The 27085-nt window shown below is 36.4% G+C and overlaps 1 protein-coding gene across 2 annotated transcripts; it reads left to right on the forward strand.

Moving 5' to 3' along the window:
- The first annotated feature begins 600 nt into the window (after positions 1–600).
- Positions 601–27085, forward strand: LOC110156076 (dehydrogenase/reductase SDR family member on chromosome X-like). 2 transcript variants are annotated; one of them, XM_055153801.1, is made up of 8 exons: positions 601–690; positions 789–877; positions 1455–1562; positions 8100–8168; positions 20565–20666; positions 21297–21504; positions 22867–23074; positions 26318–27085. In XM_055153801.1, the coding sequence occupies exons 3-8, from the start codon at positions 1457–1459 to the stop codon at positions 26495–26497; spliced, it is 873 nt and encodes a 290-aa protein (XP_055009776.1). In that variant the 5' UTR covers positions 601–690; positions 789–877; positions 1455–1456; the 3' UTR covers positions 26498–27085. The 2 variants fall into 2 exon arrangements, with proteins under 2 accessions (XP_055009776.1, XP_020775920.2); XM_020920261.2 differs by having other exon boundaries at positions 612–877.

A 27085-nucleotide genomic window follows, 5' to 3' on the forward strand; every position in this document is an offset into this window, starting at 1 on the left:
CCAGAACTACACAGAACACACATGGAAACCAATCATTCTAAGCAAACATAATAATGGGCCCTAAGTATAACCATTTCCTCTGGCAGCAACCCCAGAAATAGAGGTACAGTATGAAAATGGAAAGTTAAAACAACATTTTTCAACACTTTTCCATAGAAATAAGTTTTATGCCATACTGTGAAAAATTATAGCAAAAAAAGAAAAGAAAAAAAGAAAAGGATGAAGGGGTTTGTGGAGATGCAAGCTCTGTCAGAATAAGCATGCATTTTTTTCAGTGAAATGACCACAACCCAATTGAATAAAACAAAAAAACAAAAACTTATCTTATATTGGTCTATGTTTTGGCTAAGAAGTTTCATACTGTGGGCTTAAGTAATACATGTAGAAATATGATATAGAAAATTACTACAGTTATGTTATGTAATGCTACCAAAATGTATTAATAAGTTAAGTTTTGTTATATTAAGTATGTGTTCCCCATCTGCTGAAAACCCGACAGTGGATTGAGATGAAGTACCTTCTCCAGCCAGTAGAGACAGCATGGCAGTAATGCAACTTATTGGATGTAAGTTGTCATTAAATTCCGCAGAAGAAGAAACGGTGCCCTCCAGACATGTAAACAGAAACAGCGTGGTGGAAGTAGAGTAGAGGAGTAGAGGCTGCTCTGGCTGGAGCTCTTCATTGTTTTTGGTATATGGAGTTAGAATAGCTGTCAGTGCAGAAGAAGATTTGCATACAGTTAGCTCAAGATTGTACCAGCTTAAAAAAAGGATGTTTACTTTTTTCAGATGTTGCATTTTACCTGCCATCAAGCTTTACTGGTTGGGCTTTAGGGTCCTTCTTGGTCAACTTCTCAGCAAGACTTTCAAGCTACCAGGTCAGTAATGATGCTAAGATAATCACTCCAATCTCTATGCAATGGTCAGTACTTAAGTTATAATTTTCCTGATATGGATGCTTGTTTGATCAGCCTATCAGGATCTAGACAAAATAATATATTGTCTGCAGACCTCAAATGTACAATTTCAATACAGCTAGGATTTAAAGGTGTACTATGTAACAATAAGAATGCATTTGGATTTTTTTATGTTGTTGAGTAAATGCAAGATAGGTTCTTAAATATGAGGCTATGAAACATTTCAGGTAAAACAATAACATCTCATGAAGACGAGCATGGGGTGGAGTTCACAGAAAAGTTACATACTGCTCCTTTAAGTTTAGTATCTGTATTGTTTATTTGCTACATATTAAGATACATACTTACATATTTACTACATTTTAAGATTTCTTAAAAAACAAAACAAAAATCAACAAATAAGATGATTGTTTAAATTTCTTTATTAAAAAAAAACAACAAAAAAACATTTGTATGCTGTTTGTGTCTTAAATCATTGGGCAGTATCCTTATCATTTGACATTGTCCTCATATCTGCGTCCTCTTCTGTCCGCCGCAGACATGCCCAAACAGGAGGGGAAGGTCGCCATAGTGACGGGAGGAGGCAAGGGCATTGGTTTTGAGGTGACTCTGCACTTGGCGGGACTCGGGGCTCATGTGATCATTGGTACAGTATAAAACACAACACTCAAATAGTAATTTTCAGTGTTGATTCATACAAAAGGCTAACGAACCAGTACTGTGAAACCCGTAGAAACTCTTTCGCTGTTAATGGGATTCATTTATGGCCTGCATGCCAGATCTGTCCTTTCTACTTTATTTGGATCTTATTGTACCACTTGGTTATTGAAGTTTTCTTTTTGAAGTCAGACAGAAATATCATTTGCTTATTAGATTTTGAGCAAAATTGTGTGTACACTTTTTTGTGCTAATGAAAGTATCCATTAGAAAACCAGCAAGAAAAAAAAAGCTAATTTTGCTTTTTGCACAATGTTTTCCATTTTCCATTTACTAAAGGCGTTTAATGGGTTTAATATCACAAGTAACTATCTTATCAGTTCATAAAAAACATAGCCAGAGTTGTGATTTGTTTCATTCATACGATTTATTTAGGCTGAGTTTGTTTCTCAAATGGAAAACAGTCTGTTCCACTTTGTGATGCCATGTAGTAATACAGTGAGTGCTCCACTGTGTTTTTAAACTCCATACACTTTCACTAGAATCATTTGGATCATTTCAGCCCTGGAACTGCCAATTTCTACAGAACTAAAAGTGAAAGATAGCTGTTAACTTGAAAACTATCACTACATAGCATCACAAGGTGAAATAGAGCAGTTTGAGCTTTGGAGATCTGGACAAATATCCGTGGAGATGTAGACAGACTAATTATAACGGGTTACTCAAATGTGTGAATAAAACAAAGCACAACTCCAGGTATGTTTTTGAGGAAGTAACAACATTAGAACACGGCTTAAAGCTCACAAGAATCCATTTTGTGTTATATAGGGCCTTTAATTGAAATGTGATTCAATTATCAATGTTAAGCTAGGGGCTTTTTTCACAGGCAGGACAGGTCTACAGCCTTTTCTCCATCAGTAAAAGCAAATTGTTTGGAACAGAGTTCGGACTTTGGAGAAATACTGTTGCCACTAGAGTGAGCAACATTTATTTGTTGTTCATGCTGAGGTCTGTCTTATCTATGTTCATAAACCTTAATTAATGAAACCAATATTTATTTGCTTTTACACAAAAATTAAAATGTAATAATAAAAAAAGATTAATTCTTCATTATATTGCCCAACATTGAGTCTTTTACATTTAACATGTGAATACTGTAAAATTTCATTGATCTCAACTGTAACCGTAATGGAGATTTTTATTGTCTGCTTTTTTATATATTTCTATGTTCATGATCATTTCACATTTTAGTACAAAGATGAGGCACTGTACATGGTTCCCTGATTTCACAAAAAATATACGAATAGCGTACTGAATGTACTTGTTTCTGAGTCTGCACTGCGGAGTCTCCCAGCCCACCTGAGCACCTGGCAACACAAACCACATTGAAATTCACCTTGACAGCTACGTGATTTCTTTGAAAGTTTTTAACAACCTCAAAGTGAAAGGAATGAAAGGCAATGGAATGAATGCAGTGAGAAAGTCAAGGTATTCCAAAGCTGAACCTGATGAGAATTTTTATATATATATAGTTTCAGTAGAGATTACATTCCTTCTAGGTTTGACTTATGATTTGACATCTAAAGTTTGGGGCTGTTGTTAGAATTACATCCAAACTTTGTCAGTATTAAATTTGATGTGAAGTTTATTTCATCACCTGTGCCAGTTCATCTCTTCCCCTGAGCGATGCTAACAGGTTTGGGGTTTACTGCGGTGAAACAGCAAAACAACATGTTTTTGTCAAACCTCCATGAATTTTTAATATGCTTCAACTTTCTCTCATGATGTCCGTGGTTTGTGATGTGAAACTGAGTGCTTTTGATGCAATATTAAGGACTTATTTGTGTTGAATTTGGATTTAAGCCTTTTTAAAATGTATTTTAACAATATCTTTTAGTCGTGCTTAGGTGCTGGCTTACTTTTCATCTAGGTCCAGTTTTTATTTTGTTCTTTTTCTTTTTTTTTTTTTTTTTTAATTTAGAACAGACATTGTCCTAGTTTATCCTACTGTCATGTTTTACAAATTTTTGGTATTCTTAGGATAGTTGAGTTTTTTTTTTTAACTCATTTAAATTTCCAACATTATTCAGACAATTTACTGTTAATTGCCACTTGTTATAAAAGTGCGGCCCTCTTGAGAGCTTGCAAAGTGAAAAGTTTGAATGTTTTTGAGGATGAACTGGATTGCATGATATTAAAATTCAGTGGGAAAGCACAATAACATTTTGGTGGAAGACCCAGCAGCTCAGTGAAACCATTTCAGAATATCAATAACTTTCCTATAAGTGCATGTTTCTCATTCTCTTCACAAGCCCCTTTACTTTGCACCAAACTCCTTGTTCGCTCCTTGTTTATTTACTGTCAATGTTAAAGCAACTTTGGAGAAATGCAGAGGGTAAATTAGACCTGGATTTCAGCAAAATGTGTCTTGCCTTAGTACCATAGTCAGATATATTGCATATAAAGAGCTGTTGATGTCAAAATAAGTCAGTTGTGTGCTGTCTGCATCTAATTTGTATTATACAATAATCAGGAAGTGTGCTGTCAGCATGTTAGTTGTTGTTAGCTTTACCGTAACAACACTCTATCTTTGAATGGTGTGAATAGCACTCATCACCGTGAATAATTCTGGTGCTCTCAATTCATAAAGTAAGTGAGGGAAAGACTTTGGACCACTGCATATAGTTCAAAATTAAAACAAGATTTGGTGAAATGTTTAAATAACTTAGCAGTTTATACAATTTCAGAAACATTTAAAAACAACCATTTTAAATGGGAAATGTACTTCTGGAACTGGACAGAGAACATTAAAGAAAAGAGTGAGGGGAGAAGAGAACAGTTAACCACACTTCAAACTCTGCCCCTGCAGAAACACCTGCCTAGTCAGGGCAGTCTTTCATGATGTTATGTCACCAACTGCTGGAAATTGCAGCACAAACTTAGATTTGGGCATTTTTGACCAGAAAGCTGCAAATTTACCTTTGCACAAAAATAGCTTAAAAAAATTCACTAGCATCAGATAATGCTATTAAAACATGATTTAGAATCAAAAAGTGGATTTAGTATTTAGTCACATTTCCACAAGTTAGGTAATAAATCTAATCTAATGTTGCTGTATTTTCCAACTATAGAAAAAAGATACAGTGCCATCTAAGAAACTACAGAAAAGAAAGATCAAATAACCATGACATTAAAGAAAGTAAATTAATGTAGAAATAATGTAAAATATTAGGCCTATATAAAATATTAGTACTGGATGGTGATAATTGTTGTAAATACAGCATGTTTGTTTAGAAAATTTTATATACAGTGATGTCAAGTGGCCAGCAGTAGACAGACATTTGATTATAATTTTACGGAAGCCAGATTAATCAATTAATGAAGAAACTGGGAAGACTACCTAATACAGTGAATTGATGTGATGAAAATAGATGTTTTCTTCTTATGGGCTTTTTAGCTGTAACTGTAAGTTGGATCATGTTAAATTGAAAGCCTAAGCTGTAAACTGGTTCCTGGTTTACAGAATATAAGTATCATGTCCCTTGTGTCATTTTTGTGTGTGCTGTTGTGACCCTACAGCACAGCACCTGGAAAAGCTGCACATTTTCAGCTCTGCTTTGAATTTACAATGCATCAGGGTAAATGGAGCTGTGTCCTTGAAAAGACCCGCGTGATAATCCAAGATTAGTGCCACTGAATGTGTGTGTGTTTGTGTGGATCCTACAGCGAGCGAGGGAAAATAAAAAAAAATACACTTATCCACGTGAAGTGTGCAGCATAAAACAATGCTTTTTTAATGCAAGTCTTTTATCATCCTTTCATAGATACTACAGGTATTAGCATTGTTTTGTGTATGGTGGTGAAGGTGGTCAGTGTTGAAATGCAGGAACAATCTCCTCTCTTAGGACATAGCTTTTACGTGGAAATATGCAGATAGGATATTACATGTATTACATTCACTTAGATTAGAAAGAGAGTGACAGGTCTGTAAACATGCAACGCAAACACTACTCAATGTCATATTAAATTGTTCAATACCATTACAATACACATAAGGTGACTATATACATGCATATTATTCTAACGTGTTAAACGTGCCATATTTTCACAGATATGTAAGAACAGATTCATAACGGCCTAACTCTGCAGTATTCAGAGAAAAATGTGTGCAGTTAAATTAAAGGTTATGTTTACTGATAATTCCCATAAACCCAATGAAAGAAACATTTGTTTTTGAACTTTTGAGGCCTAAAATTAAATTGTATCAAGATTATCACTCATGCATTGAGATATGTACCATAAATGTGAGAACTGAGTAGTCGCATTCCTGTCCCCATTATCATGTGGATTGTTTTATGAAGGAAATAAGTTGTATACGGACTATAAAGCCATTTTAAAGCCCTTCATCATTGCATTGCTGAATTGTTGGTACACTTTTAATTTTTTTCTCACTTCTTTATGTCATATTTGTCATTGAAATGAAAGCTTTCCTTGTTTAACCAGAAAGGTCACCACAAGAAAGTGAAGTTTAGGAGCATATGGAGACAAAAGGTGGAATAAGGTGAATATAAAATTTAATAAGTCCAGTGTTTATCACTAAACCATGAAAATGTTAATGCCATAAACAGTGTTTAGAGAGAGAGTAAATGAACATGACTATCTAAAGGTGCACTGCATGTGCCGTGGTTGCATTGGTATTGTGTTAACTATTGGATACGTTTAATGCAATACCATGGAACGTCTCCAGAGATCTTACCTGTAACTTAGCCTGGTACCACAATCTGCTTGTCTCCACACAGATAGACAGATAGTTTCATGCCATACTGTGGAACATTCAAGGCAAAGCAAGCCTCTCACCTGTCCTTGGTTTTAGGATTACCTGTGGTTTAAGCAGTTATATGGGTAACATCTAGTTGTGTTATGTGAGAATAAAACAGGGCTGTGTCAGCCAATCTAACTTTAAGTAAGATTAAATACTTTTCTGTTGTGTCTCTAATGCATTCTAACTATTTACTGATTAATTTTGAAGAATGATTTGCAGTTGGAGTATTGTGGTGTTAAACTAAACAGGCTTTCAATTGTCCGTCCTTTGGGAATAATAATAATTAAAAAAAAAACAAAAACAAAAAAAAAAAACAGTGCAATAAATACTCAAGGATAGTCTACCATTCATTTCACCTTTAGAAAATCTTTGTTCTCTGGTTTCATAAAACCACACTTCATTTGTATGCAGAGCCCCTCCTAAAGAAACCCTCCCGTACTGAGAGAGAGGAGTCAATGACTGTATCTTTCATCAGAGCAAAATGTGTCACAATTTTATTAAATGGACTGCACAGTGCACACTATATGAGGCACTGATTTTTAAAGGGCCGGCGAATAATGTCTTGGTCTTTAATAGCTGATTCTGTGAAGGAAAAGAAATGCATAGGCAAATCATGAAGTGAATTCTAATATGTAAAATATAGATTGCATAAATAATCTTTTTTTAATTCAACCCTGGACACTGTGTTGTAACAGAGAAGTACAAGAACAGTAACAGTAGAATATGGCTTTAAGACTATTCAGGTATTCACTCAAATATTAAAAATGGATTCAAATAGAACCATTAAAACAAATAAACATGACCAGCTATAATTAAAACAATACTATATTGATTGAACTTGTAAACTTTTTTTAGTACTCCTTATATGTTACAATACTTTATGCAGTACCTTTAAAATATCAATTAATTTTTTTAGGGTAATACCATTACAGGAATTCTTCAGGCTCAGAACCAGTCAGCTGAATAAATGTATGATCCCATAGCACAGATTTAGTTTAAAACAAAAGCTTTTTCAGCTTTTAGGGATTAGCCCTGATGCTATTGATGCTTTTTATGCACTCACCTCTGGGGACATTTAGCCCTTTCAAATCAAAATACAGAATGCATTACGTTTTGTGTGCTTCGGTTTCATTTGAATTCTTCTTGCTGGTACTTCTTTAAAGGTGCACTTTGTAACCTGTCTGAGTGTCCAATATCTGCTTGTCTCCTCACTCACATTTTCAAGTTCTGAAAACATCAAATGTGAAAAAGTTCTTACAAAGACAATTTCTAAACATATATGGTTTAGCAAAGATTACTATTGTATTTTGTTATTATAGATGTGTAATAATTTTATATAAAAATGCATATATATATTGAACTGGCACTGTATATTATTAAATATTTTGATATTATATCTTTTTTGTCACAATAGTAGTTTTATTCAGCTTCCTGTTTATATGCGCCATGTTGCTTTTTCATACAGTTCCCTTGAAGAGCAGTTGCTTTCTCAAAACGTTTCTAAAATTAGCTTTTCCTGAATGCTTTTCATGGGACCTCAGTTCACCACACGGCTGCTATTTTGGCAAACTGCTTTTATAGAGAGGAAAACTCATATTGAGCTTGTCAGATGTCATTTATGTTGGATTTTAGGAAACTCTAGAAATAATGCTTCTATAACCAGGATGCACTGACCTCTTTGTGTATGTGTTTGCTGTGCTTTAGGCGGGAGGGATGAGCAGCAGGGTCTGGATGCTATTGCGAGGATCCGTGAAGTGTACAGAGAGGCCAAAGGTAAAATTACACATATTTTGCTCGGCTACACACTCACGCACAGGCACACACTGATACAAATATGCTGTTATTTATGCCATTGTTTGAAAGTAAAGGTCGTGGCTGCATCATTGTACTCCACAGGCAGCCTGTTTCAATGGAGTTCACACATTTAACACGTTGTTTAGATGTACAAAATACTGAAATGAGTTAAGTCATGGTTAAATTATAAAACTGTTGAATTATTAAATGATCAGATGACTTAATGACATAATGACTTGTAAATCTATTTGCACCTACTTAGTAACATTGCTACTCTACTATCTTAAAGAGGGAATATATTAATGTATTTCTTGAGCTTTCTACCATGTTATAACATTGTTTCTTCATCAAAAACATGCCTGAAGTCTTAGATGTCATCCATGCATGTTTGAGTATTTTAACAATCTCTTCTGGGCCATATTCAAACTTTCCTTACGGTTACCTGTAAGATTCTGTTCTGAGCTCAGCCCACAAGCCTATGTCAGTCATGCTCCCACTCAATAATTCTGCGTAAATATAACCTGATGCGATGTACCGTAATTTCATTAGTGGGATGCAATACAATACTTTGTTATCTATAACGTTAACATAATGACAGACACGTGCTCTCTTCAAATATTGTAGTGTGAAGTGGTAAGCTTTTAATAAAAGATGATAATGACCTGCCAGAGAATTCTGATAACATTGAATGTTATGCTGTGTTCTCATTTATGTTATAAAGTTGTAGCCTCATCAAAAATATACCTGGAGTGTATGTAATGTATGTAATGTTTTATTCACACATGTTCAATACACAAACCCTGCATATTTAGGCTTTTTAATTCTTCTCTCAAAGAAAGAAAACACTCTGTTCCACCTTTTTATGTCATGTGGCAATACAGGAAGTGCTTCACCGTGTTTAGAAACTCCATACACCTTCACTCAAATAATTTGGATAATTTCAGACCTGAAATTGCCTATTTCTACTGAAAAATAGGTAAATTGTAGCTGGTAACTTGAAAACTACCACTTCATGGCATCATGAGGTGGAACAGAGCATTTTGAGTTTTGGAGACAAACGGATAATAATGAGTTATTCAATCGTGTGAATGAAACAAAACACAACACCACATATGTTTTGAGGAGGTAACATGGCTTACAGCTCACTAGTCACTTTTGCACAATAGAGAACCTATAAAATGATGTCAGAATAGAGGAATTCCAGCTGCTGTTTGTTCATATTCAGGGGCATTTTCCTTCATAAATGATGGCACTTTCAGAGAGATGGTCGTCCTGCTGTGCTTTGAGGATATATGAGGAAAATGCCACTGAGAACCACTATAGGCGATAGAGCCTAAATCAAAGGTTAGCGGTTGGAACAGCATGACAAATGGACATACAGCGAGCATATAGATCAGCTCCATATAAAGAATTAAATAGAAAGAATAGGACGTGCCGACCAAGATGAGTTGATGAATGATTACAGCTAAAGATTTATGGTCCCATTGACTAAAGCTTACAGTGCTCTCTTTTACGCCCATGTTGAGAAATTGATCCGGCTGACCTTCACAGCGCTATAAATCCCCACACTGTCATGACTCAAACGCACCATAAGTTATCCCCAACACGGCCTTGAATCTGTACCAGCTTCTAAAAAGTGTGTCAGTGGACATTTACCACACAAGAGCTTTGCTTGTAAACCCATATTTTGCCAACTTGGAGGACAGGATCCAATGTGGTAAAAGATGACACGGTAGAATTCATGTTGGAAGTAGGACAGGCGATAAAAGTGTCAAATATCTGTAAAAAGTACATCCGTTGCCATGCTGCTGCAGACGGTAGTTTGATGACTCATAACCTGCAGTGCCAAAATTCTTTTTAAAGATAATTTTTAAACATCTACATCAGTTTTGTAAGCAAAGGATAACTATTAAAAATGCCACTGTACATTAACATTATTGGTTAATTTAGACTGCTTTTAAGTTTTTGTCTTGAAGATTGGTGTCAAAATGAGCCCACAAAACCACTCAAAATGTGAAATGTGTCATTATTTATTCTCTCCATACCTCTGCAGTATAGGAAACTGTGCAGCTAAAAAAAATAACTTCCTGACTTCAAAAAAGTCAGGGAAATGATGAACAAAAATGACTAGGAGTTTAAAAAAAAAAAAAAAACTTTCCAGGAGAATGATAAAAAGTTGGAAAACCAAATGAATGGTTATAAGGAAATTCGATATTCCTATAACACTTGAGTGAGAGACAGTGCGCAGCTTAAACAATCCTAGACAACCAAGAGAAAGTCCAGCAGAGAAGTGTAGTAGAGAAAACAACAAGGCTGCTGAGCATAAAAGTGAGAAGGACAGAACACCAATAGTGGACATTCAAACTAGTATTGAAGTTGGTGGAGATACATCAAATATTAATGAGAAACTCCAGAAGGGTGCAGGAGCTGTTCTCTAACTCCACTCAGCACAAGAGGAACGGCATTTCCTGAAAATGGATAAGAAGGAACTGAAGTTTGCCCTTAAAAAAAGTGGGGAAGTAAGAGCACAGCAATCCACCTGCCTAAAAACACAGACTATATTGGAGGAGCAGAGGAGGGTGCCCAGGCATTATGAAAAAATAAAACACATTTTGTTTTTAAATTGTGCATAACTTTTCTGGTGTAGGGTCTGTCAAATGCATTTTTTCATGGAGGTGTTATTGTTTGTCTGGTATGTTTCACAACAGTTCTATCTTCATGGAGACCAAATCAGACCAAGTTACAGGTCATATCTGTGGAGAGGCAAGAGCTGTAGAGCTGCTTAATGTCATACTGTGGAACATTCCAGGCAGAGCAATGACGTATCCACTGAAACAAGCAGGTGACGGACCCCCAACCAAAAAGTTTAAATATCTCTACAGTAGCTATTCGTGTTTATGGTTTTATATGTCAAAACTTTAATTGATATGATAGCGACATAGCATACTGTTGTTGCTTGATTTTTATGCCAAAATTGGACACACACAAAAAAAAGTGTATTTATTTTATTTGTTTTTCCCATACATTGCTCCAAACTGCATGTTCACAGTTCACAGTTCCCCAGCCTTCATATACATGACTCCTCTTTTTATTGTATATACAGTAGGACCTCATTATCCACATGTACTCCAAACATCCTGTGTTTTTAGACTATGTCAGAATTATGAGAGTGTATTTATTTTACAGAAATATTTGTACATTGTCTCTTGTTCCTTAGTTTCTATGAACAACAAATGGATAAGCATGGACTACTAAATTATCTTTCCATGCATTTAAGTAAATAACTGGTGACCATAATATTCATCTTCTAGCTCTAACTGAAACATGGCTCCAGCACTATGATTATTTTAGACTAAATGAGTCACATGAACTTTCAGAGCTCCAGGAGCACAGGCTGAGGTGGTGGTGTGGCATCATCTCACACTCCAGTTTACTTGCCTGTGAAATCCTCGTACTGTCAGTTTCTTGTCTGAATTGGAGAAACCAAAAAGCTGTTTTATTCATCGTCTACCGAACCCTCTGGTCCCTGTTCTGAGATTTTGATTGAGGTCTCTGACTTTATATCAAGTCTAGTTTTAGCTTGGGACAGGATTGTAATAGTTGGAGATTTTGACATGTTGACAATCGCCTTAGTGATGCCTTCAATGCCTATGGCATCTCTTTTGCCCAGAATGCGATTAAATCAACCCACAGACACAAGTATCATTTTAGAACTCACTGCTACTTCTTCCTGTAGTTTTGTACTTTTCTTCTCAGCATTTTTTCTCAAACTGCCACTTAACTGATGTAAAACTGTTACAAATATTTAACACAGGTAGTGCCAACCCAAACCAAGTAATTATTAGAAAAATATGAAATCCTGTCAGAGTATATGTATATATATATATATATATATATGCCACATAAATTTCAACTCAAACACTAAACATTTGCTAAAGTACTGGATAGAAAAAGTTTTTTTCTGAACTGTTTTAAATCTGTGCAGCTAAATGATGATGCATTGTTTACACCATTCGCGCTGTACTGTGCCAAATAGCGGTTTAATTAACCGCATTTTCCGCCTTTTCATAATTAGAAATTTAATAAAACATGAACGTGTGACCTTCCTGCAGATTTATTGCCTGTCTCAGTGACTCACACTAAAGTATTTAAATTAGTATCCAGAAAAACAAAGGTTGATCCTTTCTTTGTAACTTTTGTACAACCAAATCAGATCAAACACAATAAATGCACCTTTCATTTTTTTATTATTTTGACATAAAACAGATGCATTTACTTTTAAGTGGGTGATCAGTGGTGGTCAGAGGGGGCAATGTCGCAAATTGTCAACCTCACTTCCACTGGTCTACCCCAGGGTATAAATTTATAATCTTCTAAATTATAAAATCATATCAGATATATCTACTGAACCTCTACAGTCCCAGTATTTGCTGAATTTAGGTACATTTTCATCAATACTTTGTCTTCCCTTTGCCCTTAATTAGACCTGTCTTGATTAAAATCTGGTGGTACTCAAAATGTAATTTTTTCTTTAGGTGGAACTTGGTGTAGAAAGAAGAAAAGTGCTATTAATACTTAAAATAGGAAAAAAAATACTTATTAAGATTGGGAATTATTTATTCTATATTTTGCCATTTAGATTTCATAATACAGATATGCTATACATCTGTAGTATAGCACATCACTAAATCTGTGTTTTTTTTTTTCAGTCTGTATAGTTCAGGAAATGATTATAGTTATCAAAATTATGATTAACTGTCAACTAGTCATGATTATTCTAGTTAATATTTGCAGTTCTAGTATAGAAGTAACTTACCACAATGAGTATGGAGCATGAATCTAATGAAAAATGTCCAAATGTATATAGAGACTTCTCGAGCTATATGACTAATGCATTATCATTGTTATGTTTTCTGAATCCTTTCCTGAAATGTGTACTTTTATGTTTACGTGACAATCTCGCCATGCATAATTCAAACATACAATTGTAAAGTGTTGACTCTCGTGGCGAGGAGCTGCTGGTGCTTGTCTGTGCAAAGCGACAGGTACAGAGACAGGCTCCGTGTCGCTAGTGTCATTGAAGTCGATTTCCCTGGACGAGGTGGTGCAAGAATTGATTACTTCTTTTGTAATTGGCAGGCACTGAAGCATAGGGGACAAGGGAGGTGTCTGTAGCTGAATGCCTGTGCACTGAATGAAAATGTGTGTGTGAGAGACGGAGAGGGAGAGAGAGAGAAGAGGTAATAGATTCTCATTAGTATGTAAGACAGCAGCTTTACACATCTATGTCCTAACGCCCTTTGGCATGTTTCCTGGTGTTGGCACATTTGTATGTTTATGAGAAAAATGGGTAAGTCTTATATAACATACGCTGCTGTAGAGGTAGTTGAATTGTATTGGCTACCTGTGGATGTGGAGGTGAATCATCAGGAAACCACAATGAAATTCATTCGCACAAAACGGGAAAGTACTTATTGTGTTCATTTGAAAAGCTGTTAAGCCAAATGTCGGTGTTTTTAACCTTTGACTAATTAAATTGGAGTGAATCATCCAAACTGGCTCTCATCTTTTCTACAGAGAAAATGGTGGAAGGAATATTAAACAATGGACCATCAAAGTACAATCCAACTCTGTAATTCTGGCGCTTCTGTTACATCATACTGCCAATAAATTGAAAATTGTAAAAGCCTGTAAAGGTGCAGGGTGTACTCTGTAATCCAACTACAAGTGGTCAAAAATGCAGAAAGGGCACCTGGCATAAAAAAAAAAAAAAAAAAAAAGTACTATTTTAACTCATGGCTTTGGACACTTAAGGCTTGGTGAAAATATTTTTGTGTGAACTTTTTTGTGTGTTGCATAAAACAAGAGAATTGGGTTGGCCAAATTTAAGCTAAACTATTTTAGACTGTTATGGCCATAGGGTATAGTAATTTCATACACAGACTAAACACAGACATGGATTTAGACTTTGTACATTGTATGCACGTTCTGTTGTTGCAAATGTAATCCTTGTAAACAACTGAAAAGGATAGATGCAGGTTAATTGTTTCAAAAGATTTCTGAATGAACTCTTAATGTATTATGCCTTGAATCTGAGCACAAATATGCAATGTGTAATATGTTTTTAGTGTGATTGATGTATATAGTAATATTGACTGATGGGTGCCTATTGGCTGACATCTCAAATCACAATCACTGTTGGTTGATTGAGCAGTTAAATGATTATATGATCCTTTAGATGCTATCTATCATATCATGACGCCGATGGTCTGTATGCGTCATGACAGACACCCAAGTGCAAATCTACATCTGATTGAATGAGGGAGGACTTGTGTGCGTGTGTAGGTGAAGGGCCCTTAAGACATGATTCATTGCAGGAAATGTCACAAGGATAAAATATTAGATTAAATTACATCAAGCATCATGACAAGTGAGATCATGGGTTAAATGTCTCGTAATTTCACTTAAATAGTTCATCATAAATTAAATGTAAGGATTGTTAGTGGTTGGCATGTAGTTTTTTTGCGGTATAGAAATATCAAAACTCAAAATACCAATTAATCAAACTTTTATAGAAGTTTTGTCTTTCTAATCTCTAGGTTCGAGCTATTGCTGTGATTTGCGTGATTATAAATTTCTATGCTGAGCAGATGTACCTAATAAAGTGGCCAGTGACTATGCTGTTGCACTGTCCCTGGAAGCCCCATTGGAAAATATGCTAATGACTTTAGACAGCGAGTGGGCTTTAGTCAATGAGGCTTAGAGCATCTCACTTTAAATTATGAACGCTCACACATAGACACGCACAGGGGGGCATTTCTGCTCTGAGCCACAGGCAGCGCTGTCTGTCCACTAACTTTAGTCACGGTGCGTTTGAAAGTAACACGCTCTGCCTCCAGCCACAGTCCTGGATTAACTGTGTGAAACCAGGAAATGTATGAGTGTGTATGAGGTGTATGAGCCTCCACTAGAGCGCTTATGTTTATATTAGTTTGTGGGTTGGTCGGTTGGTTTATAGCCATAGGCACGAAGATGGGCAATATATCTAATTATTCTGAAAAAAAGCAGGGAAATGGTGTTATACTAAAAACTACCTCAAACTTTTGTAAAAAGAAATGATTAAAAAGTTAACACACTTATGTTGTAAACTTCTAAATAATGTAATAAAGTGACATTTCTGCATTTCTTTCATGAGTAATTTTACAGTCCCTTTAAGGTCTGATACTTTAGCCTCATCAAATACATTACATGATTTAAAAACCTTTTACCATATTCAGTTGGGTGGCAAAACAGATCTTCTGATTATTGTCATCAGGATACTCAAAAAAAAAAAAAAAAAAAAAAAAAAAGATCACAGTATCCAGTTTTGTCAGTTGGGATCAGGATACCCATCTTTGATATTGTACCCATATAGGGAAATTTGTTCTCTGCATTTGACACATTGTTCAATGCCATGGAAGATCGCAGTGCATCTGTTTCCAGACCTTGATATTGGTTTATGGTCAATATGACGTTGCCCATCTGATCTATGCAATTTGTTGTATAATGTGACAGCATAATGACAAATAGAGCACTAAACTTCTATCTATATTTTTGTCTCTATATAAATTTTGCAAGCAGTTTAACTTGAGCTATTTTGTTTACACTACAGTGACTTCTTTATTTGATAGTTTGTGTTTCCTTGGAGTGTGGGGTGTTGACTTGTGAGTATTATTATTTCTTTGAACTCGTGGTGACTGGAATCCCGGGCAGTCTCTGATCCTACTCAACATCCACAGAATAAAAATTGGTGCGTAGGAGCCAGACCTGGCCCTGTGCCCAGAAGTAATATTCCTGACTATCAGCGTGCATGTCAGACACTCGAATGTGAACCTATTTATATGGAATGTCTGGGGCGGCTAAGAAGATGTTTTAGAGTAGACAGGATAGGTTGAAGGAGAGGTGATCAAAAGGGCAAGACCACTGCTCCAAAAATAACATGTAGCTGTTTTCAGTTTTTCTCCAAATGTGAGTAATGAAAAGTCTGCGGGCGGCTGGCAGGCAGAGTGGAGATGTGTTTAGCCTGTGATACATTTGATTTCACATTTAGGTGTAATTCTATTTAATCAAATCTGCTCCAAGCTCAGTCAGAGCACCAGATGCATGTGACTGTCTGAGGCAAATGAGGATTTATACAAAGTTATGCAGGACCAGAGGACAGCTCTGACACTGGGGATCCCCAAATACTGAGGATAGTCACAGCTATTTATATTCGTCCAAATGTTGCTGCTGAAGTTTTAAGAAGTTTAAGAAGAAGAAGTTTACATTTTACAGTTTCCATTGTACAAGATTCATATGGCACCCGGAAACATCGAGACATTGTAATAGTGTTGTCCATTCCAATCTAATGCAGTCCAGTTTGGCTATGCTTCCGTTGTAGGGAGTATTATACCTCTGATGATGTAGGCCAAGATGACAAGGACTGAGATGGCAATGAGATCTCTCAGCATAGAAATGGGATTTTTGTAACAATATGCTTTGAATTTAATTTCACTCACACTGTCTCCACTGTATCAAGTGTCCATGTACCTTTAAAGTTGTGATAATAATGTATTTAATACAAACAGAATGATATTCAAGTTATTAAAAGCAAAGTGGAGCATTTCTATAATATATTAAGTATTTTTATATGCAATTCAGTTATACAGTTATTGACATTCTATTGTAAAAAATAAAACTGAGAAAGCAGCTTGGTCATTACAATCAGCATATAGCTGCACACATAGATATAGATGAGAACACATGTATCCACACATGAGAACATTACATTACACAATGCTTACACAATGCCTATATCTCATTCAAACTGACCTACTGCCTCCAGACCTGTAATTGAGCTGCATTGATTTCTTTCTTTTTTTTTTTTTTTTTTTTTTTACAACTTTAATTAGTCCCATGGGTCTAACCACCAGGATGCTGCGGTAGAGGCGTTTTCATTAAGTTTGGTGTCTTCGGCTCAGATCAATGACCTTTACAGGCTTTTTTAATCTGGTTTAAAGGGTGAACTCTTGCACTTTTCACACTCTAAAGATTACTTCTTCTGGTCACTTCACAAAGGGTCAGAGAGCCAAACAAGTCCATAACTCTGCAACATGCTGTCAGCACCAAGATAACAAGACGAGCTGTAAACAGACCATTTCCATTGTATTTCCATTCTTATATATTTTTAGCAACAAGTTGGTCCTACAGTTTATCAGTTCATGTATGCCACAGTCTATGTTATATTATTACATAAATTAAATACATAACAAACACAGCAAGTGTCCTGTTTTAAATGGACTTTTGAAAAAAAAAAAAGTCAATTTAAAACCACTAAGTAATAGCATAAATTACAAATTATTCATTTTACTTTTTTATTTTATTGGGTTTTGCAATAATAAATGGTTAATTTGAATACATCTGCATATGGCATTAATATAATGGCTTTTACGGTCCAAAAGGCTTTGATCTATAGTGTGATAGAAGAAGTTAACAGCTGTGAGTCAAATCAAAACTGAATAGCCTCAGAAGGCGCAGGAGCAGCAGTCTCTTCAAAATTATGTGTGATCGCTCTAATTACAGTGGCACCATCTGACCCACTGGCACACAAAACCATTTTCTTTGGCCAAGTTTCAGAATTCTGATTTGTTTTCCAGCACTGAAATGAAAAGCAAACCTGGGTTATGGCAGGATTAATTACATTAGACTTGTACTAGTTTTTGCGTCATACAAAAACAATTGGTTACAGCAACGGAAGTATACCAAGAGGTGCCAGTCCCACATGCCAAGAACAACAGGCTTCGAGAAAATGATTTGGCCTTGAGTTTGTATGCTAAATAATGATTTGAATATTCCTACAGAAGATACAATACTGTGCCAAAGCCTATATTCTTTGTGTGGCTATAGCAAATAAGTGTTGATATTCAAAAAGTATATTTAAATGGAAATAGTGTACATACCGAAAATTGTTAATGCAATAATAATATTTTTCTGTTAATGCAATCTTGTAATCAATCTTGCAATATTCCTGAACGTTAACTTATTTTGCTGTCTTTTCCATCACTTGTATGTTCATGTAGCAAAATAGAGATTTTTTTTTTTCTTTTACATCAAACCCTACATGAAACAAATACTAACATCCAGCTTCCTTTTGACCAATAATTTAGTTGGTCTCTACCATTTAATATACAATAACAACCCACTGGTTTCCTTCTAACGCGACAAAATGTTTTTGCAGAAAGTAGGTCTGGGCAATTTGGTGATAAAACTGAATTGTGATCTCATTTCTGTGACAATGTTCTAGGTAAAATTGTCATATTGTCATTTTAATTTTCTGGCATATTGCACACCCCTACTTTACAGTTCTTTTGCCTCACTAGCCAGTCCCGTCTAATTTGTAGCACATGTCTCTCAAATGTGGAATATATTGGCTCTCCAAAATTCTTGTAACATTCAGAAAAAAAAAATATAACATCTTATACCTTAGATAAATGGTGTTTCAATTGTTGATTCTGTAAAAATCTGTGCTGTTTCTTAGTCCTTTATGTTTGTTTTTGACGCAAACAGACCATGTATTTCTCTGACTGGTTAATCCACTTGTCAATCACGACCTCTGAAATCTGGGTAACAGGATGTGGTCCCTGATCCACTCGCCTTTTATAAAGTTTTGTCAAAGCATGTGGTTCTGGCTGGTCAGATAAAAAGTTCCCAATATTTCCACTGTAACCACATCTCTCCCTGTGTTCCTATTGGCACTTGTTGACTGCAGCTTTATAGATATCCTATGATTGTTATTGTTACAGTCCTGGCGGCGGCGGCAGCAGCAGTATAAGCATGAACTCAATCGATGGCATTTGGCTCCCAGTAGGCTCTCCAGATTTGACCGCTCAGTCTTAAAGGGCTTGACCCCAAGGGAGCTCACTCAAGAGGGGATCGGAGAGGGTGGCTACAGTCCTTACAAGCAATATAGTTTCAAGCACCTGCAGTCATAGTTACTGCTGTCATGCATACAGACACATTGGCCCCCCATCCCCCCCCCCCCCCCCACTGTCCCTGTCTTTGTCCTTTCACTATCTCCGCCTCCTCGCTGCAGGTGAGTGGCGCTGCTTGTAGATAAAAACCTCTCTATCCAAGCTCTCATCCGTCATAGCGGGCCATTTTAACCTTATCAAATCTATCTACTCCTCCCAGCGCGCTCGTCTTCTGCCAGTCTAATCGTGCTTCATATCTACAGGCTTAGTGGAGTTTGGGGAGGGGTGAGACATCAGTTTCTGGGTGGAGAAGAGCAGTAAAGGGCATCAAGCAAAATAATGGTGACATGAAACAGCAGCAGATTCAGGCAAAATTAAATGAGGCTCGAAATGTATCTGCTCGAACAAATGTTGCCATCTTTGTTTTGATACAAAGGAAAAGATTTGGTTCTGATTTTGATACCAAAATAATAGTCAAAAGAATGTATTTACAGCACAATAATAATTGTAGCTACTTTAACTTCAATAGTGTGGTCTTACAGATCATTTAAAACCATTTAAGATCTTTTCAGGAAAGTAATTAAGATTTAATATAACTCTGTGGAGCTTTTTCTAGATCAGTCTGTGGTATCAATTACTATCTGGGATATACAGTAGATATTTTCTGCTCAACATATTGCAAGTATAACACACAACAGTGGAAAATTACATGACTGCAAATGAAGTGCTTTAAAATTGCCAGAGAACTGGAATTGGATCAGCTACCTTCTACCTGAATAATGTAAACTGTAAGTGTGGAACATTCCTGGCAAAGCAGTGTCATCTCCATGGTGACAAGCATGTGGCAGGCCCCTCACAAAAAAGTGCCCCTTAAAAACTGAATGTTGTTTGTAATGAAATTGTGACAGATGTGATCGCATAAACTCTGGGGTATACTGTAATAGAGACATACTTCAGGCAGCATAGTGACATTCACACTCATTTATTCCTCAGGGACAAACCATTTTACGCCTGTTTTTATACATTTGACAGAGCTGAGCCTTTCTAGTCTTATATGGTGAATTCCTATACCCCAAACAATTACAGTAATTTGAAGCACAAACAGTGTAAGCATGATCGTTGCTCAAATGCTAGGGTGATTAAAATACTTCTTAACTCTTAAAATCTTACGTGTATCTAATGTACATCTTCATTTGGTTAAGCTTTCGATGGCTTTGAAAATGGCTTCAGTTTTATCTAAAGGGTTGCAGTGAAGGAGGCCATTGTCGTGTAACCAGTTGATTAAAAGTCTCTTTGAAGTCTGGCCTCCAGGAAGCACCAACAGAAATAATTCATTTCGTGGTTGGTGGATGATTCTCACGTCTGTTTTTCTGTGTCTTTGTTGCAGTTGAATTTCAGACTCTGGACTTGGGCTCTCTGCAGTCAGTCCGGCATTTTGTCCAGAGCTTCAAGAAAAGACACCTACCACTAAACATCCTTGTTAACAATGGTAAGAACATAACTGATATTCGGTAGTATGTTACTTATATTTTGTATTGTTTTACTGTTGCTGTGACTCTGTTTTGTAAATGAAAACACTAACTCATGAGTGATGCAGGTGCCAGATTTTACTTTTCAACATTTTTGTGTTTGTTGTTGCACTTGAAATTGTCAAGAAAAATATTAACTTAAATCCCCAGCATGTAATATTTTAGGCAAAAAAACAGACACCAATAAAAGCTTTTTTGTTTTTTTTTTTTCCTTGCATTGAAAAACATGTGTCCTTACTGTGAGCAAGCTTGCATCTCAACAAATCAGACTCTTTCTTGTCTAGTCCCTGGTGGAGGGACTCCAACTGACTTGTGAGGACAAACCTCCTTGCCAAAACCTGATCTTCTCAGCTCTCAGAAGCTAAGCAAGGCTGGGCCTGGTTAGTACTTGGATGGGAGATCGCTGGGAATTGCACGTGCTACAGTGGGACGCCAGTGGCAAAAACAGTTTTTGTGTTCTAGGCAAGACAGTTCACGCACATTGCCTAGTTTGAAAGAACTGTGTGTGAGTGTTGGTTGTGGTCGGAGGGGCCGATGGCACAGATTGGCAGCCTCTGATGTTATTAAAGTGTATTTCTTCTGTGTTTTAGCGGGTATAATGCTTGCTCCTGAGGGTCGCACTGAAGATGGATTTGAGAAGCATTTTGGAGTGAACTACTTGGGTCACTTCTTGTTAACGTGGCTTCTTCTGGATAACCTAAAGCAGTCAGGGACGTCTGATTGTTTCTCACGAGTGGTTAATGTCTCCTCTTCAGCCCATTGCATCGGAGATCTCAAACTCAGTGACCTCAATAGCTGGTACATTACATTCAAAGCTACATTCAACCATTAGATTATTGTGTATTCAGCATAATCTGTGTTTTTTTATGTCTGGAGGAGCCAATTTCTTTATGTAAAATCTACTTTCAACAATAAAGTCAACAATAAAGGTTCAAGGCTTGTTGTGCCTGTACCATGATAATAATTGTGGAATGAATTGGAATTCAGTCAAGTCAATGAATTGCTTGGGTCTTTTCAATATACACATCCCCAGCCAATCTTCTTTCAGTAAAAGCATCTGGTTTGGAGCAGATTTCTGACTTTTTGTGTTAAATGGCACTGAGCAAAAGCCAATGCTAAGAAAATTTATATTTAAAGCCATACTGACATACTCATTTCTGCCATATTGCCCAACCTTATGTAAATGAAAATGTGAAAAAGTTAATAAATAATTTGCTAATTACTTACATTAGCTTTTGGCCACCACCATTTGAAAACCACAGCTTTTTAAAGTGTTCAAAGGCCCTGTAATTTAACCTTTTACACTTCCTCTCTCAGTCCAAGTGGCTCATTTAGTGCTGGCATTAGTGGCCTTCAGGTGGCTCATTCTTCAGGCCAATTTAGTGAAATTCAATTCAAATAATTTAATTAAACCCCAAAGGAGAGATTCAATGAGGGCCCCTCCTGTGGCCACGTTACTGTCCAAGATAATTACAGACACTCACTGGTTTCATTGTGTCACACGGTTACATCTATTACATAGTTGGTATTTATCTAAATGTATTTAACTTGCAATACAATTTTGTGTGAAACTGTTTTTAAGATTATCATGCCAGCCTGTGGACATATTCACTAATATGAATATGACCAATATGAAGGCTTAAAGGTGCATTGTGTAACTTTTCTGGTGAAGGGTGCATGAATTTTTTTCCATGGAGACATAATTGCTTTGTCTGGAATGTTTCACAGTATGGCATTAAACCTTTCTATCTTCAAGCCAGACCAAGTTACAGGTGAGATCTGTGGAAAGGCAAGCCCTCTCATAGTCAGAGTGCCTGGTTTTCTAGGTATTTTTGAGCTATAAAACCACCTGTTTAATATCATACTGTAACAGTCCAGGCAAAGCAATGACATATCCATAGAAACTAGCAGGTGACGGACCCCCAACCAAAAAGTGACATAGTGCACATTTTAAAGATCTAACTGAACTGAAATGTATTATTATTAATATTATTATTATTATTAAAAATGAATTCTTACTGTGAGCAGGTCCCGTGTCCATAGATCTAACCTGGTGATGTCTCCATGGGAGTAGACTTTAATGCCATACTTTTAAATATTCCACACAAACAATGACATTACCATGACGACTGCTTAACTCATTGCCTCATGTCTCTACAGTGAATATTATTCAGCCCACGCTGCGTACTGCCGCAGTAAACTGGCCCTGCTGCTGTTCAGTCTACAGCTGCAGAGGGTGCTGCGAGCTGGAGGGGCCCCCGTGAGCTCGTGTGCCGTGGACCCCGGGATGGTTCACACGGCCCTGTACCAGCACATGTGGGCACCTCTGCGTTTGGCACAAGGCGTCATCGCACAGCTGCTTTTCTGGGTATGACACACTCCACTGGCACTCACATAGAGACTGGGACCACTTCAAAGTTTTGATCAGATCTCATCAAAAAGGTGGATTTCTGACTTATGTACTGCCCAAGTCTGGAAAAAAAGTCTTATTGCAGAAGGAGTTCTATGTACAAAATCTACAATCTTTATTTTGAAACAGCTGATTGACAACCATTCATTTTGTCACTGAAAAAGATTTGTGGTACTCTAAATAATTTAACTGCCGTACTGTTGACAGTGCTTAGATCCAAGGCTATTGTCCTTTTCCAGGCTGACAGAGAATCCAATCATTAAAAGCAAAACTATTTTATTACAAAAGTAAAATAGCTTATTTCAAAATCAGTAAACCTTATCTAAATGAAATTCATTTTTTAAGACAGGTTGCCAGAGAAAGTCATACCCAGAGTCTAAGTAGTATTGAACATAGATACTCAGTCAAGCAGGCATTCTGAAAAAAAAAAAAAAACATAACCAGGACATTGTTTTAATGGTTTGTGTCAATATTAGAACTTGGCTGCTTGGTAATAAACTACTATTACTTTGTGTTGATATTTTTTTTTTTTGCTTGTATCAAAATTGGTATCAACAATGAAGCCTTTCCAAAATCAAGTTTGAAGTGTGAGTATCATGACAACACTAGCCTATCCATTTATATATAATACTTTTCAACTTATATGATTAAGTCAAATTTTTTTGTTGTGAAGTCTCAGCTATTCCCAGCGTACTGATCTGTTACAAATTAAAATCATCTTTAGATTCACATGGTTTATTCTGATTAAAATCTAGCTTCATGAAGTTTGCAAAACACCCCATTTACAATCTCTTTTGAAATTGGTTTGCGAAGCTTTGTCCGCTGCAAGCTGTTGACTATTCTATTATGAAGAACTTCTTGCATAGCTGAAGGCTGTTGCCGCGGGCGCCCGTTAATGTCCTTGGGAGTTAACGCAGTGCGACATGTGTGCGTGCCCTGGACTAAAACTGCATTTGTCACATCCACTTACCTCGAGCTCAACCTTCTGCCTTATGTTTTTCCTCACATATACAAATGCATTAGGTACATCAGATATGCCTGTAGTAATTACGCCATGCCAGGTATAGACTCAATTGTTCTTGCACCTTTTATGTCAAAAAAATGCATAATTTAGTAAAACAGTGTTCGTAGCAGTCTGTATTATCAAAAAGGGAAAAGAGTGGTGCCATGTTCAATAAGAGCTTGCTGGAAGAAACTGCTATTTTAGATGAGTTTTGCCACAAAAGAAATCAAATACACATCCAAGAAAGTACACTAAAGGGCAGTTTGATTTACTGCTCATGTCAGAAATAAGATTACCCCAGCTTGGTCTAAAGGTGCAGTTTAAGACACTGAATACTAGATGAGATTCAGCATAATTTGCGTCTCTAGTAATATAGATCTTTTTTATTTTTTTTCAAAACTGATGATTATATGCTGATTATGTTAAGTAGCCTACATACAACATAGATTTTTTTCCATGATTAATGATTTAATTCAAAATTTGTTAGAAACAAAATAAGGTATACAAAATGGCTGATATGTTCTCTAATATGCCCTAGCCAGATCCTAAAATTACATGATTAGAGTTTTGAGATAATCTTGATTCTTAAATTGCATAAAATTACTTTAATTTTAAAATTACATTAAATACTTTTTTGCTAACTGTTATTCTTCCTTTTAAAGTATAGAATAACTAATGTAAGTATAACAACCATCTTATTCTTTTGAATGTGGCGAAACTTGCACCCAAACCATAAATAGTGTTTGAATAAATCACAAGAGTGCACCTATTTGGGTAACATAATTTCCTCTGGCCAGTAAAATCTTCTAATTCAGTCTGTCTCAATATTGGTCAGTAAAAAAAAGATTAGATTTTTTTTTTTTCTCAGAATTTGTTCATCCCCATAATGATAGTATACAGGCATAAAAGGGTCTACCGCACAAGCTCATATGACTCAGCAACATGTGGAACAGAATGAGACTGTTGTCATGGAAACCAGTTTTCTTTTCTCAAGTACATAAAGTGTTCAAGGTGTTTTTTTCACTATCCCGCCACCAGTGAATGAAGCACAGACGCCCTGTTATGTTGTACTCGAACTGCATGAGTTGCTTTGAAAGTTATTATATCATGACAACAATTTGAATTCACAGAAATGTATTTTGACGTTACACTCATAAACGGCCTACTTATATGCTTTGGTTTAGAGGGAAAAACATGTAGTACTTTGCTTCTGGGATGTGATCTACCCTCTGCTCTAAAACCCCCCAGCTGGTCTCAAGGCTGACACTGAGCTCATTGTTAAAACGCATCAATGTTAACAGAGAAGTACACACACATACACGCATTTACCCTTAGCCTAGCTCCAACTGATTCTAACATCCTGAGACGGCCATCCTCCTCTGGCATTCACACAACACACTTAGATACAGCCTTTGTTTGGAAGACGAAACTTGTTGTTGTACTTGTCAACCTGTCAACACTCCAATTCTTTTTGATGTCTACGGATCCAAGCGGGATATACAAAAAAAATTATAAAAAAAGTGATATCCGCTTAGGCAATTTTTCTCAATCCCGGATACAGAGAATGAAACACTGACCATTTGTTCATCAGCTTTTCACCTTTTGTGTTATGCTGCTAATTTGTCGCTAATTTGTCTGCGTCTCTGTCAAAATATGAAGGAATAGGACAATGTAACAGCTCAGTTTCTACCAACTGGTAATTAGTCCAACTGGTGGATGAACATTCAATGAGTTCAGTGAAACTAATCAACACAATCAAAAATAAATGCAAAAGTTTTCTAATTATAATTTATTCTACTCTTGTAAAAGTAAAAATGCTCTTTGCAGTACATTGAACATTTTAAATTACATAATCAAATTACTACAAAAAACATCTAAATTGTACTTAAGATTAATTCCCGAAGTTGAAAATTTGCTGAATGTCTCTTCTCACTCTTCACACCAATTTCACACATCTCACTGTCTAATAAGACCCAATTAAAGTGTGAAAAAAAAAAAAAAAGAAAATTTAGTGCACCACCTGTGTGTCAAGCAAGTGATTTACAGATGCCTTACTATAAAGAGTCTAATTTTACTAAAAGATATAGTCCTTTATTAAGTTCTTTATTATAGTGTGGACAGCCAACACATTTCAACCCTAATTATTATACTTATATTTTAATAACACCAACAATTTTTTGTGTTCTTGTTTCCCCTAGACTCCTAAAGAGGGCGCTGCCACGGTCTTGTACACCTCTCTATCACCAGCGCTGGAGGGGGGGCGTGCCGAAGACTACTGGGCCAATGGACGCAGGCAGATGACATCACCTGTGACCTCTGACCCCCAGCTGCAGCTAAGCTTATGGGAAACCTCCATGCAATTGCTAGGCCTGCAGTAGCGCTGGCCTAACTGAAGTGGGTGACCCTCATGGACTCTGCTCTGAGATGAAAGCATCAAATGAAAATAAAAACTTTTGACCCAGAACGACCAGCCACTCCCACCCTCTAGCCCTTTCATCTTCTGTTACTCATACCTCATGTTGACACTCTGTATATCGCCATCTGAAATCCACAAATGTGATTGGCTATAGGCAATGCATAAGACTTTTTGTTGCAGACTCGCCAAAGAAGGGCTAAGGGAGATTGGAGACAGCTCTGTTTTCCACTGTGAGCACTAAACATTGAAGCAGGCACTCAAGGTCTATAAAACCATAATCACACTTAGCCATTATAGTTATAGTTGCCATATATTCTTAGGACCAAAATTGTTTTGTAGAAGTCAAGCCAGATAAATGATTTTACCGCTCAAAAAAGCTGCACTCACTCTGCCTTAAAATCAATACTAAGGATTTTAGGTTTTGTTTTACAGGTGAAATTATAAATCTAGATTAGATAAACCTGCATTTTGAATACACAGACATAAATATTTGGGATTCAATTGTTTGTACCATGTCCATGTGTCAATTTAATGAGTATCAAAGCCTCAA

This window comes from Boleophthalmus pectinirostris, unplaced genomic scaffold (assembly GCF_026225935.1).
Source record: "Boleophthalmus pectinirostris isolate CB_2022bp ecotype Guang Dong unplaced genomic scaffold, ASM2622593v1 HiC_scaffold_1, whole genome shotgun sequence".
Taxonomy (NCBI): Eukaryota; Metazoa; Chordata; class Actinopteri; order Gobiiformes; family Gobiidae; genus Boleophthalmus; species Boleophthalmus pectinirostris.